This window comes from Bos mutus, chromosome 19 (genome assembly GCF_027580195.1).
Source record: "Bos mutus isolate GX-2022 chromosome 19, NWIPB_WYAK_1.1, whole genome shotgun sequence".
NCBI lineage: Eukaryota > Metazoa > Chordata > Mammalia > Artiodactyla > Bovidae > Bos > Bos mutus.
In genome coordinates this window covers 20,658,267-20,672,018 of record NC_091635.1, presented here as the reverse complement: position 1 = coordinate 20,672,018, position 13,752 = coordinate 20,658,267, and the positions used below count along the sequence as shown (strand labels likewise).

At 54.8% G+C, this 13,752-nt stretch overlaps 1 protein-coding gene across 4 annotated transcripts; it reads right to left on the bottom strand.

The window, feature by feature from the left end:
• Window positions 1–97: 97 nt before the first annotated feature.
• On the bottom strand, window positions 98–12,764 carry LOC102269123 (aldehyde dehydrogenase, dimeric NADP-preferring). Of its 4 annotated transcripts, none has more exons than XM_070388792.1 (12): window positions 12,040–12,764; window positions 7,791–7,920; window positions 5,949–6,115; window positions 4,141–4,372; window positions 3,752–3,837; window positions 3,313–3,521; window positions 2,646–2,763; window positions 2,044–2,185; window positions 1,299–1,465; window positions 797–896; window positions 324–454; window positions 98–238 (listed from the first exon to the last, which is right to left on the bottom strand). In XM_070388792.1, exons 3-12 carry the CDS (start codon window positions 6,108–6,110, stop codon window positions 224–226), a joined length of 1,362 nt encoding a protein of 453 aa, XP_070244893.1. In that variant the 5' UTR covers window positions 6,111–6,115; window positions 7,791–7,920; window positions 12,040–12,764; the 3' UTR covers window positions 98–223. The 4 variants fall into 4 exon arrangements, with proteins under 4 accessions (XP_070244893.1, XP_070244894.1, XP_005887325.2 ...); XM_070388793.1 differs by lacking the exon at window positions 12,040–12,764 and adding an exon at window positions 8,256–8,529; XM_005887263.2 differs by lacking the exons at window positions 7,791–7,920; window positions 12,040–12,764 and adding an exon at window positions 7,950–8,167.
• Window positions 12,765–13,752: the final 988 nt, after the last annotated feature.

The following is a 13,752-nucleotide window of genomic DNA, read 5'->3' as shown; positions in this document are numbered from 1 at the left end:
AGGGTGGGGGTTGTGGGGGTGGGGGCTGGGGGGTGGAGGTGGGGTGGGACTGCAGAGGGTGGGGGCGGGGTGCAGAGACTCGCAGTCCGGGGCTGGTCCGAAGCTTTATTGCTCTATGTTTAGTGTAGCGTGGGGGCGGGGCTGGGTGGGAAGGATGCACTTGAGCAGCGGGGCACCAGGGGAGCCCTCCAAGGGTGCAGTACGGTGAGGCCAGGGCACCGCTTCAGTGACGAGGCATCTGTTGGGGACACGAAGGGCAGTGAGGCCCTTGTCTGGCCGGCGGCTCCCCAACCCCACCCCCGTCCCCACCTCCCACTTCTCACCTTGGCCGGGCTCGGCGGGTATCTGGCTTTGAGGGTCTCTTCGTTCAGCAGAGGCCTCACCAGGCAGGAGCGGCGGTGCGAGAAGGTCTCGAAGCTCTTCCTGCCGTGGTAGGACCCCATGCCGCTGTCCCCTGCGGGGGCACCGGCTCAGTGTAGCCCGAGACTCTGATGCTCCTCCTGTGCCCCTTCTCCCATTCGCCCACCCTGGCCAATCCCCGATTCCGCCTGGGCCAATCCCTGACCTGGGGTGTCTGCCGCGGTGCCCACAGCCCTGGGCCTGAAGAGTCTCACCCCAACCGGCCACTAAGAGAGGCTCTGTGGCCTCTCTCAGGGCCCAGGTGAGAGTCTCGAGGTTCAATGTGGCTTTTGGGTGTGCTGGCAAAGGAGGGGTTGGGGGAGTCTGAGACTCAGCCCAGGGATGGGGGACACCCGGGGGTGGGGCAGCAGGCAGCAAGCTCAGCCCCCAGACTCACCCACACCCCCGTAGGGCAGCGAGTGCACGGTGATGTGGACAACGACGTCGTTGGCTGTCACCCCGCCGCTGGAGGTCTCCGCGATCATCTTCTTAATCACCTGCAATAGCCCCCTGGCCTCAGTCTCCACCCAGGACCCCCCAGCCCTCCCCACCTGTGCAAGTCCAGGAGCTGCAAGGATGTGAGCTAGTGGAGGCCGAGCCCCAGCCTGAGGCCGCTCCCCCTGCCCCCAGAGTCCCAGGCTGGGTCCCCCACTCTCCCCATGGGGATTTGTGCTAAGATGGGAAGAGCAGTAGTTCCCACAACACCGAGAATAGCACCAAGCGGGTCAGCATCTCAGTCAGTGTTCTGTCCGGACTTCAGAGATGAGGGGAAAGGGACTCAGGAAGGTTAGGGGACATCGCACAGCAGGGAGTATGGGGCTGGAATCTGTTCCCTGGGTCTGCGTTTGCAGGGGTGCTGAGCTGGGTTCCCAGGACCCTGGGGAGGGTGCCTGGCCCACCTTGTCGTTCGGTGAGAAGACGTAGAGCGCCAGGGGCTTCTCGCGCTGGGTGATGAACTGGATGGCCTCCTCCAGGCTGCGCACACACATGATGGGCAGGACGGGCCCGAAGACCTCCTCCTGCATCACCGGGGACTGGGGGTCCACGTCCGTAAGGATGGTGGGGGCTAGGCAGGGAGAGGCCAGCGTCAGCCGGCGCCCGGACCCACCCAGGCACGTGGCCTTCTCTCCCAGCCCTTTATAGACGAGGTCCCCGGGCTCCGCGAGGGGCAGGAGGAGGCCCTCCAGCTGGGCTCCACCCTGGAGGGTCATGGGGAGGACAATGGCATAACCAGTATGGGGGTCCCTGGGGGCCCCACTTCAGGCCGCATGAGCCCTGCTGGAGCTCCTCAGCCTCCTGGCAAACTGGGGGCCAACTGGGCCCCCATCTGCTGACCCCCGAGCCCAGGCAGGAGGCCCCTCCCGCTTGGCACACCTGGGGCTCCCATGGTCTCTGCCGCTAGCACCCTCTGCTGAAGCTACTTGGATGGAGCGGAGGTGGGGCTCCTTTAGGCCTTGGGGGTAGGGAGCTAAGGTCTGAGGAGGGGCCTCCCAGGTGGCGCCCAGCTCCTGCCCATGGAGAGGCCTGGAGTCAACCCGGGCCATGGGTGAAAGCAGCTATATTATATGCACCGCAGGGCTTCGCCTGCCCCTCGAGGGTCTGTGCCCATTTCCACCAGCCCTTCCGGAGGGCTGGCACACGCACCGATGTAGCGGGTGGTCGCGTCCCCGGTGCCTCCGTAGGCGACCTTCTGGCCCTCCAGCAGGCCCATCACCCTCTGGAAGTGCCGGGAGTTGATGATTCTCCCGTAGTCCCTGGACTTCTTGGCGTCCTCCCCGTAGAACTCCTGAGGAGGTGGCAGGCTCCAGGTGAGGACTGGATGCTCATCGTGGCCACAGGCTACAAGGCCATAGCAACTCCAAACTGGGAGTATGTGGGCACTGCCTGGTGGAGCGGTGCCACTAAAAACTGCGGGGCTGCCACACCCCTGCTGCCCACCGCCTTCCCCAGGGCATGAAGTGCTGTTGTTTGAAAGAAATACATGCAGGGCGTCTGGACATCACATTGGGCCCAAACATGTGTCCACAGCACGGAGGACGGAGGGGACACGCCACATGAGCAGTGACTGCCTCTGGGGGTGGGATTCCAGGTAGAGCTCTTTTCCTTCTCTGTGCTTTTTAATCTTTTCCAAATTACAGTACGTGTGGACTACTTGCATGATCAGAAAAAAAATTCAGTCTTTTCGTTAGTCCACGCCCATGTCACTGCCTGGCAGCCCGTCACCCACCCCCGGTGCCAGCACTCACTTTCAGGGACTTTTTGAGCTTCTCCACGACTTGGTTCTGGATAGAGGGGTCACACAGGATGTAGTCGGGGGCCACGCAGGTCTGGCCACTGTTCATGAACTTTCCCCAGGCGATGCGTCTGTGAGAACGCCAGGTTACAGGGCATTCTGCCAGCCGTGGGGAGGTGGGAGGGGGCTCCCCGGGAATAAGCCTCTGGCCCGGTTGGCCCAGGGTCAGGCTGTAAGAGGCTGAGCTGTGAACTGTCCATGGGAATGGGGGGGCATGCCTCGGTGCCCCACTGGCTTCCAGATTCCTGCCAGAGCACACTCATGACCCTGGACGTGATCCCTGGGCCTGCAGTGACCTCATCACCGACTGGCAGGAGGATGTCTGGGGCAGGGGGTCTGGGGTGGGTGGCCTTTGTACCCCTCTTTCAATAGCCTTGAGCCCTGCACGGCCAGGTGTCACCTGCTCAGGGTCCCCACGTCCCAGAAGGCCAGGCATGCAGGGTGTGAAGCGGGGTAGGGCTCTGGCTCGACGCCCCCACCCCTGCAGGAAGTCTTTCCCGAACTCTCTCTGTGAACATGGTGCCCCCACCCCAGCTCCTGCCAGGACCGCAGGTGTTGGTGTCATGTTGGTGTCACTTGGGGTGCCCTGCTGTCCGCCTACGTTGGGGGCAGCCTCTCACCTGCAGGCAATGTCCAGGTCGCAGTCCTTGTCCACATAGCAGGGGTTCTTGCCCCCTAGCTCCAATGTGACGGGGGTCAGGTGCTTGGCCGCAGCCATCATGACGACCCTGCCCACCCCGGTGCTCCCGGTGAACAGGATGTGGTCGAATCTCTCCTTGAGCACCTCCGTGGTCTCAGCGACACCCCCGTTGATCACAGGGTACAGATCCTGCCAAGCAAGGACGGAGGCGAGGCTCAGACATGGCCACAGCCCCCTCCCCACCTGCCCAGGCAGCCAACACCAAGCAGACGCCCTCTCCTGGCTCGGGGGTCCATTCTCCTCACCAAGCTGTCCTCACCCCACCCGTGGCTCGGCCTGTGGCTGCAAGAATTCACTATTTCCCCACCCCAAAGACCTGGCCGGGCCTTAGTTCTCAGTGTGCCGGGGGAGCCCATCACCTGGTCCAGGTACTGGGGGAGGATGGTGGCCAGCAGGCTTGCCGTGTTCTCACTCAGCTCCGACGGCTTCAGGACCACCGCATTCCCTGCAGAGCACAGAGAGTCAGGACTGCACCTGGACCACCCCACACTCTGTCCTCCAAGGGACCCAGGACACATGGCGGGAGGCAGGGCTGCATGGACATCCGAACCTGGCTGGGCCTTGGGCACTCAGAGGCCTGGCTGAATACTCTGGTCCTTGCAGCCTCCCAAGAGAACTAGCTCCATCAAACCTCTCCTTGACCGCAGGCCCCATCTTTGCCCAGTCCTCAGCACCCCAGACCCCTTCCTCTGCAGTGAAGGATGGGGACCCCTCATGGCTCCCTGACCTGGAGCAGGGCCCACAGTACCTGCAGCGATGGCGCCCACCATGGGCTGGATGGTCAGGTTGAAGGGGTAGTTCCAGCTCCCGATGATTAGGACCACGCCCAGGGGCTCCGAGTGGATGTAGGCCTCATCCTGCTGGGTGTGGGGGGTCTTCTCCACAGGCTCGTCAGCAGCCCACTCAGGGAGTTTCCTGATCATGTAGTCGATCTCCTCCAGGACATACACAATCTCCTCGTAGTAGGCGGTCCATTCATTCTAGAGAGAGGGTTCAGTGAGGTTCACCCCAGGGTGAGGGCCGTGCAGTGGGGGCTCTGAGCAGAGACCCCAAGGCCCGTGGTGGTCCTGCTTCCCAGCTCTGTGACCCCAAGTGAGCTTCCTACCCTCAGTCTCCAGATCTGCAAAATGGGAGCAAGACAGGACCTTATGCTCCAGGTGGGCCCATTTAGAACTTGACTTGTTCAGCTGCAAGGGAGCCGTTTACTGCAGAATCCCCAGCCCAGAGCACCCGCCAAGAAGGCACAGGGGGTGGGACTGAGAATTAACCTTTGGGTGGTGAGCTGCAAGGACCCCTTTCTGCAAGTGCTGGGGGCTCAGACAGGTTGGACATGTTGAGTTCAAGGTGCCCAAGGGGACCTCAGACCTGATTTGAGGGTCCCTAGTGAGTCAGGGAGTGCTTCCCTGGTGGCAATGGTAAAGATTCCGCCTGCCAATGCAGGAGACACGGGCTCGATCCCTGGGTCGGGAAGATCCCCTGGAGAAGGAAATGGCAACACACTCCGCTATGCTTGCCTGAGAAATCTCATGGAAGGGGAGCCTAGTGGACTACAGGGCATGGGGGTCCCAAAGAGTCTAACATGACTTAGTGACTAAACAACAAGTAAGTCCAGGGGAACAGAGCTGAAGGGTGTCCAGGAAGGCTTATAGATGAAAATAAGACTTGAACCCAGGACAGAGCCCTAAGAAGACCACCTTGAGAAAGTGGCTACAAGAAATATGCGACCAAAGAGAGTCAGGAGGAAATCCAGGAGACCCTCAAGCCAGGAGAGGAGGGACTGGGCAGCCCATGGCAGGGCGTGGGGTGGGGAGGAAGCCAGTGTGCAGGGTGAGGAGAGAGGGAGTACAGAAGGTGTAATAAACAGCTCTCTCTCGAACTGTGATTGTGCAGAGCAAGATGGAAGTTGTGAAGTCAACCACTTGGATTTTCTTGCCTTTGGTTTTTGTCTTAAGGTTAGAAATCTTGAGAGAGTAAAAAAAAAAAAAAACAAAAAAAACAGTAGCAAAGGGCCAGGAAGCAGAAGGCTTGTAGACTCCAGCCTCTCTGCTCCCCTCCGAGGCAAGACGGGAGGGTGGAAGCAGGTCCAGGTGACTTGGGGGCAGTGAGGGGAAGGGGCTGAGAATTTGGAGGGGTCTGGTTTTGCTCAGAGAGAGGAAAAGATGGGGAGGGAGGGCAGACCCCAGCAGAGTGGCCAGACTGGGCTGTTTCTTGGTATGGAGAACCCAGGGCTCCGCGTGGGCTGAGAGATGGAGGAAAGAGAGGCCAGAGGGGTGTCGTGTTAGCAGGAGATAGTTAACGTGCGCTGGGCTGGGTGGAGAAGGGAGTGAAGCCAGGAGCGGGGATGACAGACGGTGGAAAAGAGCCTCTGGCCCTGTGCAGGGCACGTGGACCTGGGGCGCCTCGCGCGCAGGGAGAGGAGGGCGCGCAGAGGCGCGCAGTGCTTGGGGGACTAAGTGGCTTCTCTGTTAAGGGGTGGAGCAGTCCGCCCCCGCCCCCGCGCGCAGCGGACATCCTGGGCGCACGCAGTCCGCGCCTCCGGTGGTCCGGCTGGCGCACCTTGTGGAGGTCCGCAGCCAGCGCGCCCACGAGGTCCTTCTCTCGTTCGCGGATCAGGCGCCGCAGCCCCTCCAGCTGCTGGACGCGGAACTGGAGCGGGCGCGTCCGTCCCGAGTTGAAGGCGGCTCTGGCCCGCTGCACCACCTCGCTGATTGCGCTCATGGTACCTGGGAATGGAGAGCTCCTTGCAGGCATGGAGGAGAGCGCCCTCCCGCCGGGCACTGAGACCTGGGGTCCCCAGGGCAACACCCACCTTTGCTGCTGATTTTATAGGATGAAGATCTCCCTGGGGTCACTGGGAAGTGGCACCCTTTTGCCTTTTCAGCTCCCTAACCCCGCAGTCTGGACTGTCCTGGTTGGCAGGCTACCCCTGCCCACCAGCAGATGACGGACCCTCACAATGGGGACCCAGCAGCAGTGACCCAGAGTCCTAAGGTTGTCTACACTTGCTCACTGTGGGGTCTTGGCAGTGTGCTGGGGGTAGGCCCTTCTTGGCACCTCTCAAGCCCCACGCCCACCTCTATCTCTGTGCAGAGCTGTTGACACTCCCAGGCAAACCCTCCAAGTGCTCTCCAGGCACACCCGACAAGGCCCGTCTCCAGATCAGATTAAAGGACTCAGGTGGTGACTCCACACCCACACTGAGTAAACTCAGCATCAGGACACACACCCCACCTTCTGACTGAGCCTCATTCTCAAAAGCACTGGTGGCTTGTCCCCAGACAGACCCAGGCTGGCTGGGTCTTTGAACTGTCAGCCTTGTCCCGGGCACAAGGAGTAAGAAACGAAACAGGCTACAGACAACAGATACACCAGGCATGTGTGCACTTGCAAGAGCCCGTGGGGACAGGCCCTGCGTGGTGATCTTTTGGTAGGGGGGGTGGGAGTTAGGGGGTGGTGGATTAGAGGTGGATTTGCTTTCATTTTTCTGAAGGGCTTCACTTTTCTGCAGCGAATTTGCATTTTCAAAAAATGTTTGTTAATTTGGGGGGAATTCCCTGGCTGTCCAATGGTTAGGGTGCCGAACTTCCACTGCAGGACTGCAGGGGGTGCAGTTTTGATCTCTGGTTGGGGACCTAAGATCCTGCACGTTTGTTTACTTTTTGAATAGGTAATACATGCTCATGGTAGGAAATGTAAAAGATACAGAAAGGACACAGAGAAAAGTTAAGTGTCCTTCCTTCCTCTCCCCCAGTAGTTCCTGTTATCCTCCCAGAGGTGCCCACCCACTTTCAGACACAATGTGATCTCTGACAGCAGAAAAAACACAGTAAGGCTATTTCCACTTAAAAAAAAAAAAAAAGACATTATATGGGGCTTCCCAGGTGGCCCTCATGGTAAAGAACCCATCTGCCAATGTAGGAGATATAAGAGATGCAGGTTCAATCCCTAAGTAGGAAAGATCCCCTGGAGAAGGACATGGCAACCCACTCCAGTATTCTTGCCTGGAGAATCCCATGGACAGAGGAGCCTGGTAGGCTACAGTCCATAGGGTCACAAAGAGTCCGACATGACTAAAGCGACTTAGCACTGCACCACATATACACAATACATATAGTATATGTGCATGTATTATTATACACAGTATATATATACCATGGCTTCGCCTGAGCCACCATGTCCGCAGAGGTCAGCATCCCCTTTGAGCCTCATAGATATCCTCACTCTGAAGGAGTGCCCACGAAGAGGAGCTGCTATAGTCCACATTACCGATGAGGAAAGTGAAGCTGAGAGACATTAAATGCTCTCTCTACGGGACTCTTCTGTCTCCGGGTGACTGAATCAAGCCTCCTCACCCAGTGTCCCCAGGTCCCCCTGCTCCGAGGGCCCCAGGAGCCCCACCTCCCTGGAGCTGCCAGACGTGAGCTTCAGACCTTCGGCACACAGCTTAGATGCTCAGAAGATGCTCCTGGGGGTGGGAGGACCAGCTGCAGGGGTGGACCACTCCCCGCCAGGCTGCAGCTAGAGGTCTCTAGAAGAAGAGAAGGGGAAGAGGGTTACCTTCAACACAGGCTCTCCCAGGGATGGAGCTCCAGGAATGGGTGTCAGCTTAGAGGTGATGCATTTAAAGACCCTTCTCCTGGTCCTGGGAGTCCCTCCCCAGGAAGTTTGCGTAACAAGAACAAAACAGCTTTCAAACGTGGGGCGTTGTAATCTGCTCCCAGTTTGGGGGATTAGGGCTAGGCTGTCTGATTTTGTCCAGTTCAGAAATGCAAGAATGTGTCCGCAAGGCTTGGGTGGGGCCTGTCCAATCTTCCAAAGGAGCCTCTGTGTTTGCCCTGGGGCTGTGGATTGATTTAGACTGACCTGACAGCTTCCAGATTTCCCAAGTGCAGGTGCCAGCTGCCGTTCTCCCCACCGCCCTGGTTACATAAGGGCAGGGGGCGGGGGGCAGGGTACAGTCGTGGTGAGTGTGCACGCAGCTCCCTGAAGATGCCCCATGGAGGCTAGATTGCCAAGCCTGCGGAGCCACAGGCCGGGACTGTCTGTAGTAGGCCCCACTGTATGTGGGTCTGCCCTCCTGTTGAACAGCAGAGAAGAGGGCCACAAACCAGTACCAACGGCCAGGAGTCTCCCGAGTGTGGTCACCTGGGGGCCAGAGACGCTTGGGCAGGGAGAGCTCAGGAAGCCCCTTTCCCTAATTACAGGTGTTTGCTGGGTGTCTGCTCAGGGGTGAGGTGGCGGGGTGGAGGCAGGTGTGGAAAATGCATCTGAACACTGCCCACACCTCCCCTGCACACACCTTGGGCTCTGGGCCTCCCACTGGCACTGCCTGCCACCCTCACCCGCCAGCCTCGCCACGTCTGGGGGACCCTGCCTCCCTCCTGGGTTGATTGTCCTGCCCCCTCCCTCCACCTGGAATGCCCCTCCCTGTATTGCTGCCCACCAACCCTCGTCACTGCACTTCCTCCTCTTCCTCTGTTCTTCTCCAGAAGGTATATCAGCCTCTGACAGGCCATTTGTCTACTTATTCTGTTTGCCATCTGTTGGCCACCACCTAGAATTTGCTCTGTTCACTGCTGAGTCCGTGGCACCTAGAACACTGTCTGGCACAAAGTAAATGCTCAATAAGTGAGTGATGTGATGACGTGAACAGAGAGCGTTTCAAAGTAATATGAAACCTGTAGTGGCTGCAAGTGGAGAAAGAAATGGCACCCCACTCCAGTATTCTTGCCTGGAAAATCCCATGGATGGAGGAGCCTGGTAGGCTATAGTCCATGGGGTCGCTAAGAGTCAGACATGACTGAGCAACTTCACTTTCACTTTTCATTTTCATGCATTGGAGAAGGAAATGGCAACCCACTCCAGTATTCTTGCCTGGAGGATCCCAGGGACAGAGGAGCCTGGTGGGCTGCTGTCTATGGGGCTGCACAGAGTTGGACACGACTGAAGCGACTTAGCCGCAGCAGCAATGGCTGCAGGATGCATAAGATGCTGCAGGGCTTCTGATGAAGGTCCTGTGGTGGGTGAGTGGGGAAACAAGAGTCTGAACTGAATGGGAGGTATTTAGGGAAGGAGCAGCAGGGAGGCTTGGAACAGCAAAAGCAGGCACACAGAGGCAGGAACAAAGTTATGTGTCACTGCAGTTATTAATAAGGTGCTATTAACAAAGGAATTGAAACTGTCAGGGGTGCAGATTCTCAAGCCCCCCTGCTCAACAAGATCAGAAGCTCTGGCTGAGGCCCAGCCATTGGTGATGCTATGAAGCCTCCCAAATTTCCAACATCCGCTGGGTCATAGAAAAAGCAAGAGAATTCCAGAAAAACATCTACCTCTGCTTTATTGACAAGAACAACAGAGGATGGGACGGTTGGATGGCATCACTGACTCAATGGACATGAGTCTGAGCAAGCTCCAGGAGTTGGTAATAGACAGGGAAGCCTGGTGTGCTGCAGTCCATGGGGTCGCAAAGAGTCGGACATGACTGAGCAACTGAACTGACTGACTGACTTGGCTTTATTGACTACACCAAAGCCTTTGACTGTGAGGATCACCACAAACTGTGGAAAATTCTTCAAAAGATGGGAATACCAGGCCACCACCTGCCTCCTGAGAAATCTGTATGCAGGTCAAGAAGCAACAGTTAGAACTGGACATGGAATAACTCAGACTGGTTCCAAATCGGGAAAGGAGTACATCAAGGCTGTATATTGTCACCCTGCTTATTCAACTTATATGCAGAGTACATCATGAGAAATGCTGGACTGGATGAAGCAAAAGTGGAATCAAGATTGCTGGGAGAAATATCAATAACCTCAGATAGGCAGATGACACCAACCTTATGGCAGAAAGCAAAGAGGAACTGAAGAGCCTCTTGATGAAGTAAAAGAGGAGAGTGAAAAAGCTGGCTTAAAACTCAACATTTAAAAAATGAAGATCATGGCATCTGGTACAATCAGCTCAGATCAGATCAGATCAGTCGATTAGTTGTGTCCGACTCTTTGCAACCCCATGAATCGCAGCACACCAGGCCTCCCTGTCCATCACCAACTCCCGGAGTTCACTGAGACTCATGTCCATCGAGTCAGTGATGCCATCCAGCCATCTCATCCTCTGTCGTCCCCTTCTCCTCCTGCCCCCAACCCCTCCCAGCATCAGAGTCTTTTCCAATGAGTCAACTCTTCGCATGAGGTGGCCAAAGTACTGGAGTTTCAGCTTTAGCATCATTCCTTCCACAGAAATCCCAGGGCTGATCTCCTTCAGAATGGACTGGTTGGATCTCCTTGCCCCATCACTTCATGACAAATAGATGAGGAAACAATGGAAACAGTGACAAACTTTATTTTCTTGGGCTCCAAAATGACTGCAGATGGTAACTGCAGCCATGAAATTAAAAGACACTTGCTGTTTGGAAGGAAAGCTATGACCAACCTAGACAGCATATTAAAAAGCAGAAACATTACTTTGCCAACAAAGGTCTGTACATATAGTCAAATCTATGGTTTTTCCAGTAGTCATGTATGGATGTGAGAACTGGACCATAAAGAAAGCTGAGCACTGAAGAATTGATGCTTTTGAACTGTGGTGTTGGAGAAGACTTTGGAGAGTCACTGGGACTGCAAGGAGATCCAACCAGTCAATCCTAAAGGAAATCAGTCCTGAATATTCATTGGACGGACCGATGCTGAAGCTGAAACTCCAATCCTTTGGCCACCTGATGTGAAGAACTGACTCATTGGAAAAGACCCTGATACTGGGAAAGACCGAAGGCGGGAGGAGAAGGGAACGACAGAGGATGAGATGGTTGGACGGCATCACCAACTCAATGGACATGAGTTTGAGCAAGCTCCGGGAATTGGTGATGGACAGGGAAGCCTGATGGGTTGCAGTTCACGGGGTTGCAAAGAGTCGGACACGACTGAGTGACTGAACTAAAAAAGGCCTCCCGGTGATTCTGAGGCCTCCAAGGGATTCTGAGGCCTCCAGGTAAAGATGGAGAACCACTGACTCACCAGTGACTGGGAAGAGTTCCCTTTGATCTCTGTGTTTATTCTTTTAAGAAGTTGCTATAAGGAAATCATATTATTTATTGTTTAATACCTGATATATGTTACAGACATATATATATATATATATATGCATTTACAAAACTATATTCTGTGAACTATGTATGTATGTATGTAACTATATTTTGGAACTCCTGGGAAGATTTGTGGTAATGATGTGAATAAGAGAGAGATTTTACATTGGTCCGAGGCACAGAATTCAGTTTACATGTTTCAAGTGGTCAAGAAGCTAGGCTAAGGGCATAAAACCTGAGAAACTGTTCTAAGGGATGAGTACAAGGTCTTTAGAGGCAAACATGAAGTTGCTAGGTGACGGCAGGCATGATGTGAGGCATTATTCCAGGGACACACCACAAACTCGAGCTGCCTGTGGTCATCACGGCCACCACTCAGGCAGCAGCCACTTTGTGCTGTGACTGGACACATGAGGTCTCTGATGACAATTCTACAGGAAGGTGTCACCACCACCAGCACCCCCATTTTATAAAGGGGGAGAGGAGGCTCGAAGAACGTTGGTCCAAGTTCTCATCACTCACAGGTGTTGGAACCAGTCTTTGGACCCACCAAAGCCCAGGCTGACTCACCCAGTCCAAGCCGTCTCCCTGGAAGCGATATGCAGCCAAAGCAACCCCAGTGGGAAGTGTCATATCCGTGCCAGTTCCTCGTGGCGGAGCCCTCCTGCCCTCCTTCTGAACATGCTGGTTCTCAGTACACAGCTGGTTCCAACCAACCTGGGGATCTGGTTCCAAGTGACTAGATGGAAAGAGGAAGGGTGCCAGGGAGGAACAGCTGGGAAGATGCCAACCAGCAGGATCAGTTCCCTGTACAGCAGCATCGAAGAGGAGAAGTAAATGTAAATTCAACAAAAGAAGTGTAAGAGTTATACACTGAAAACTGCCACACTTTGTTAAAAAAAATTAAAGATCTAAATAAATGAAATCACAGGTCATGGATCAGAAGATGTAACATTAAGGTGACAATACTCTCCAAATTGATTTATAGAGTCAAAACAATTCCTGTTAAAATCCCAGGTTTTTTTTTTTTGCAGGAATAAAAAAACTGACTTTAAAGTTTGTATGTAAATGCAAGGGACCCAGAATAGACAGAACAATCTTGAAAAAGAAGAACAAAGGTAAAGACTCAATTTCAAAACTATGACAAAGCTGCAGTGATCAAGATGGTGATGCTGCTGGGACTTCCCTGGGGGGTCCAGTGGTTAAGACTCCGAGCTTCCATTGCAGGGGGCACAGGTTTGATCCCTGATCAGGGAACTAGATCCAACATGCTGCATGGTGCAGCCAAAAAAAGAAGATTGTGGTGCTGACATAAAACAAACATTCAGATCAGTGGAGGGGCTTCCCAGGTGGCACTAGTGGTAAAGAATCCACCTGCCAATGCAGGAGACATAAGAGACATGGGTTCCGTCCCTGGGTCAGAAAGATCCCCTGGAGAAGGAAAAGGCAACCCACTCCAATATTCTTGTCTGGAGAATCCTATGGACAGAGGAGCCTGGTGGGCTACAGTCCATGGGACCACAAAGATTCAGAAAGAACTGAAGCAACTTAGCACGCACACATAGATCAATGGAACAGAGCTGAGTCCAGAGATAAACTGTTACACATATAGCCAACTGACTTTTGACAAGGCTGCCAAGACAATTCAGCGAGGAGAGAATGGTCTTTCCAACAAATAGCACTGCACAATGGTATATCTACATGCAAAAGGATGAACTTGGACCCTTGCCCCACACCATATGCAAAAATTAACTCAAAATGTATCATCCACCTAAATGTAAGAGCTAAAGCTACAAGAAAGTGTTAGTTGTTCAGTCATGTCCAACTCTTTGGGACTCCATGGGCTGTAGCATACCAGACTCCTCTGTCCATGGAATTCTCCAGGCAAGAATGCTGGAGTAGATTGCCATTCCCTTCTCCAGGGGATCTTCCCGACCCAGGGAGCCAACCTGGGTCTCCCACATTGCAGGCAGATTCTTTACCATCTAAGCCATATTTGCTTTTCATACTACAGGAAAACACAGGAGTAAATCTTCACGTCCTTACGTTAGGCAATGGTTTCTTAGATATACGACCAAAAGCATGAGTGACAAAAAAAAAAAAAAGGTAAGTAGACCACATCAAAAGCTGAAGCGTGGGACTTCCCTGACAGTCCAGTGGTTAAGACCCTGGGCTTCCAGTGCAGCAGAGTCCACTGAGATCCATCTGTGCACCTGCCATATAAACTTCCAGATGCAGTGCAGTGTGGGGCTCACAGACCTAGAGGGCTGATTGCCAGGGCCT

Excerpts from the sequence above, each read along its gene's own strand:
- LOC102269123 (XM_070388792.1), bottom strand. The coding sequence starts at position 6,110 with ATGAGCGCAATCAGCGAGGTGGTGCAGCGGGCCAGAGCCGCCTTCAAC. Across the intron at positions 3,838-4,140 it reads GGTGGGCGCCATCGCTGCAG|GGAATGCGGTGGTCCTGAAG; the intron begins GTACTGTGGGCC and ends TGTGCTCTGCAG. Across the intron at positions 455-796 it reads GCTGCCCTACGGGGGTGTGG|GGGACAGCGGCATGGGGTCC; the intron begins GTGAGTCTGGGG and ends GTGCCCCCGCAG.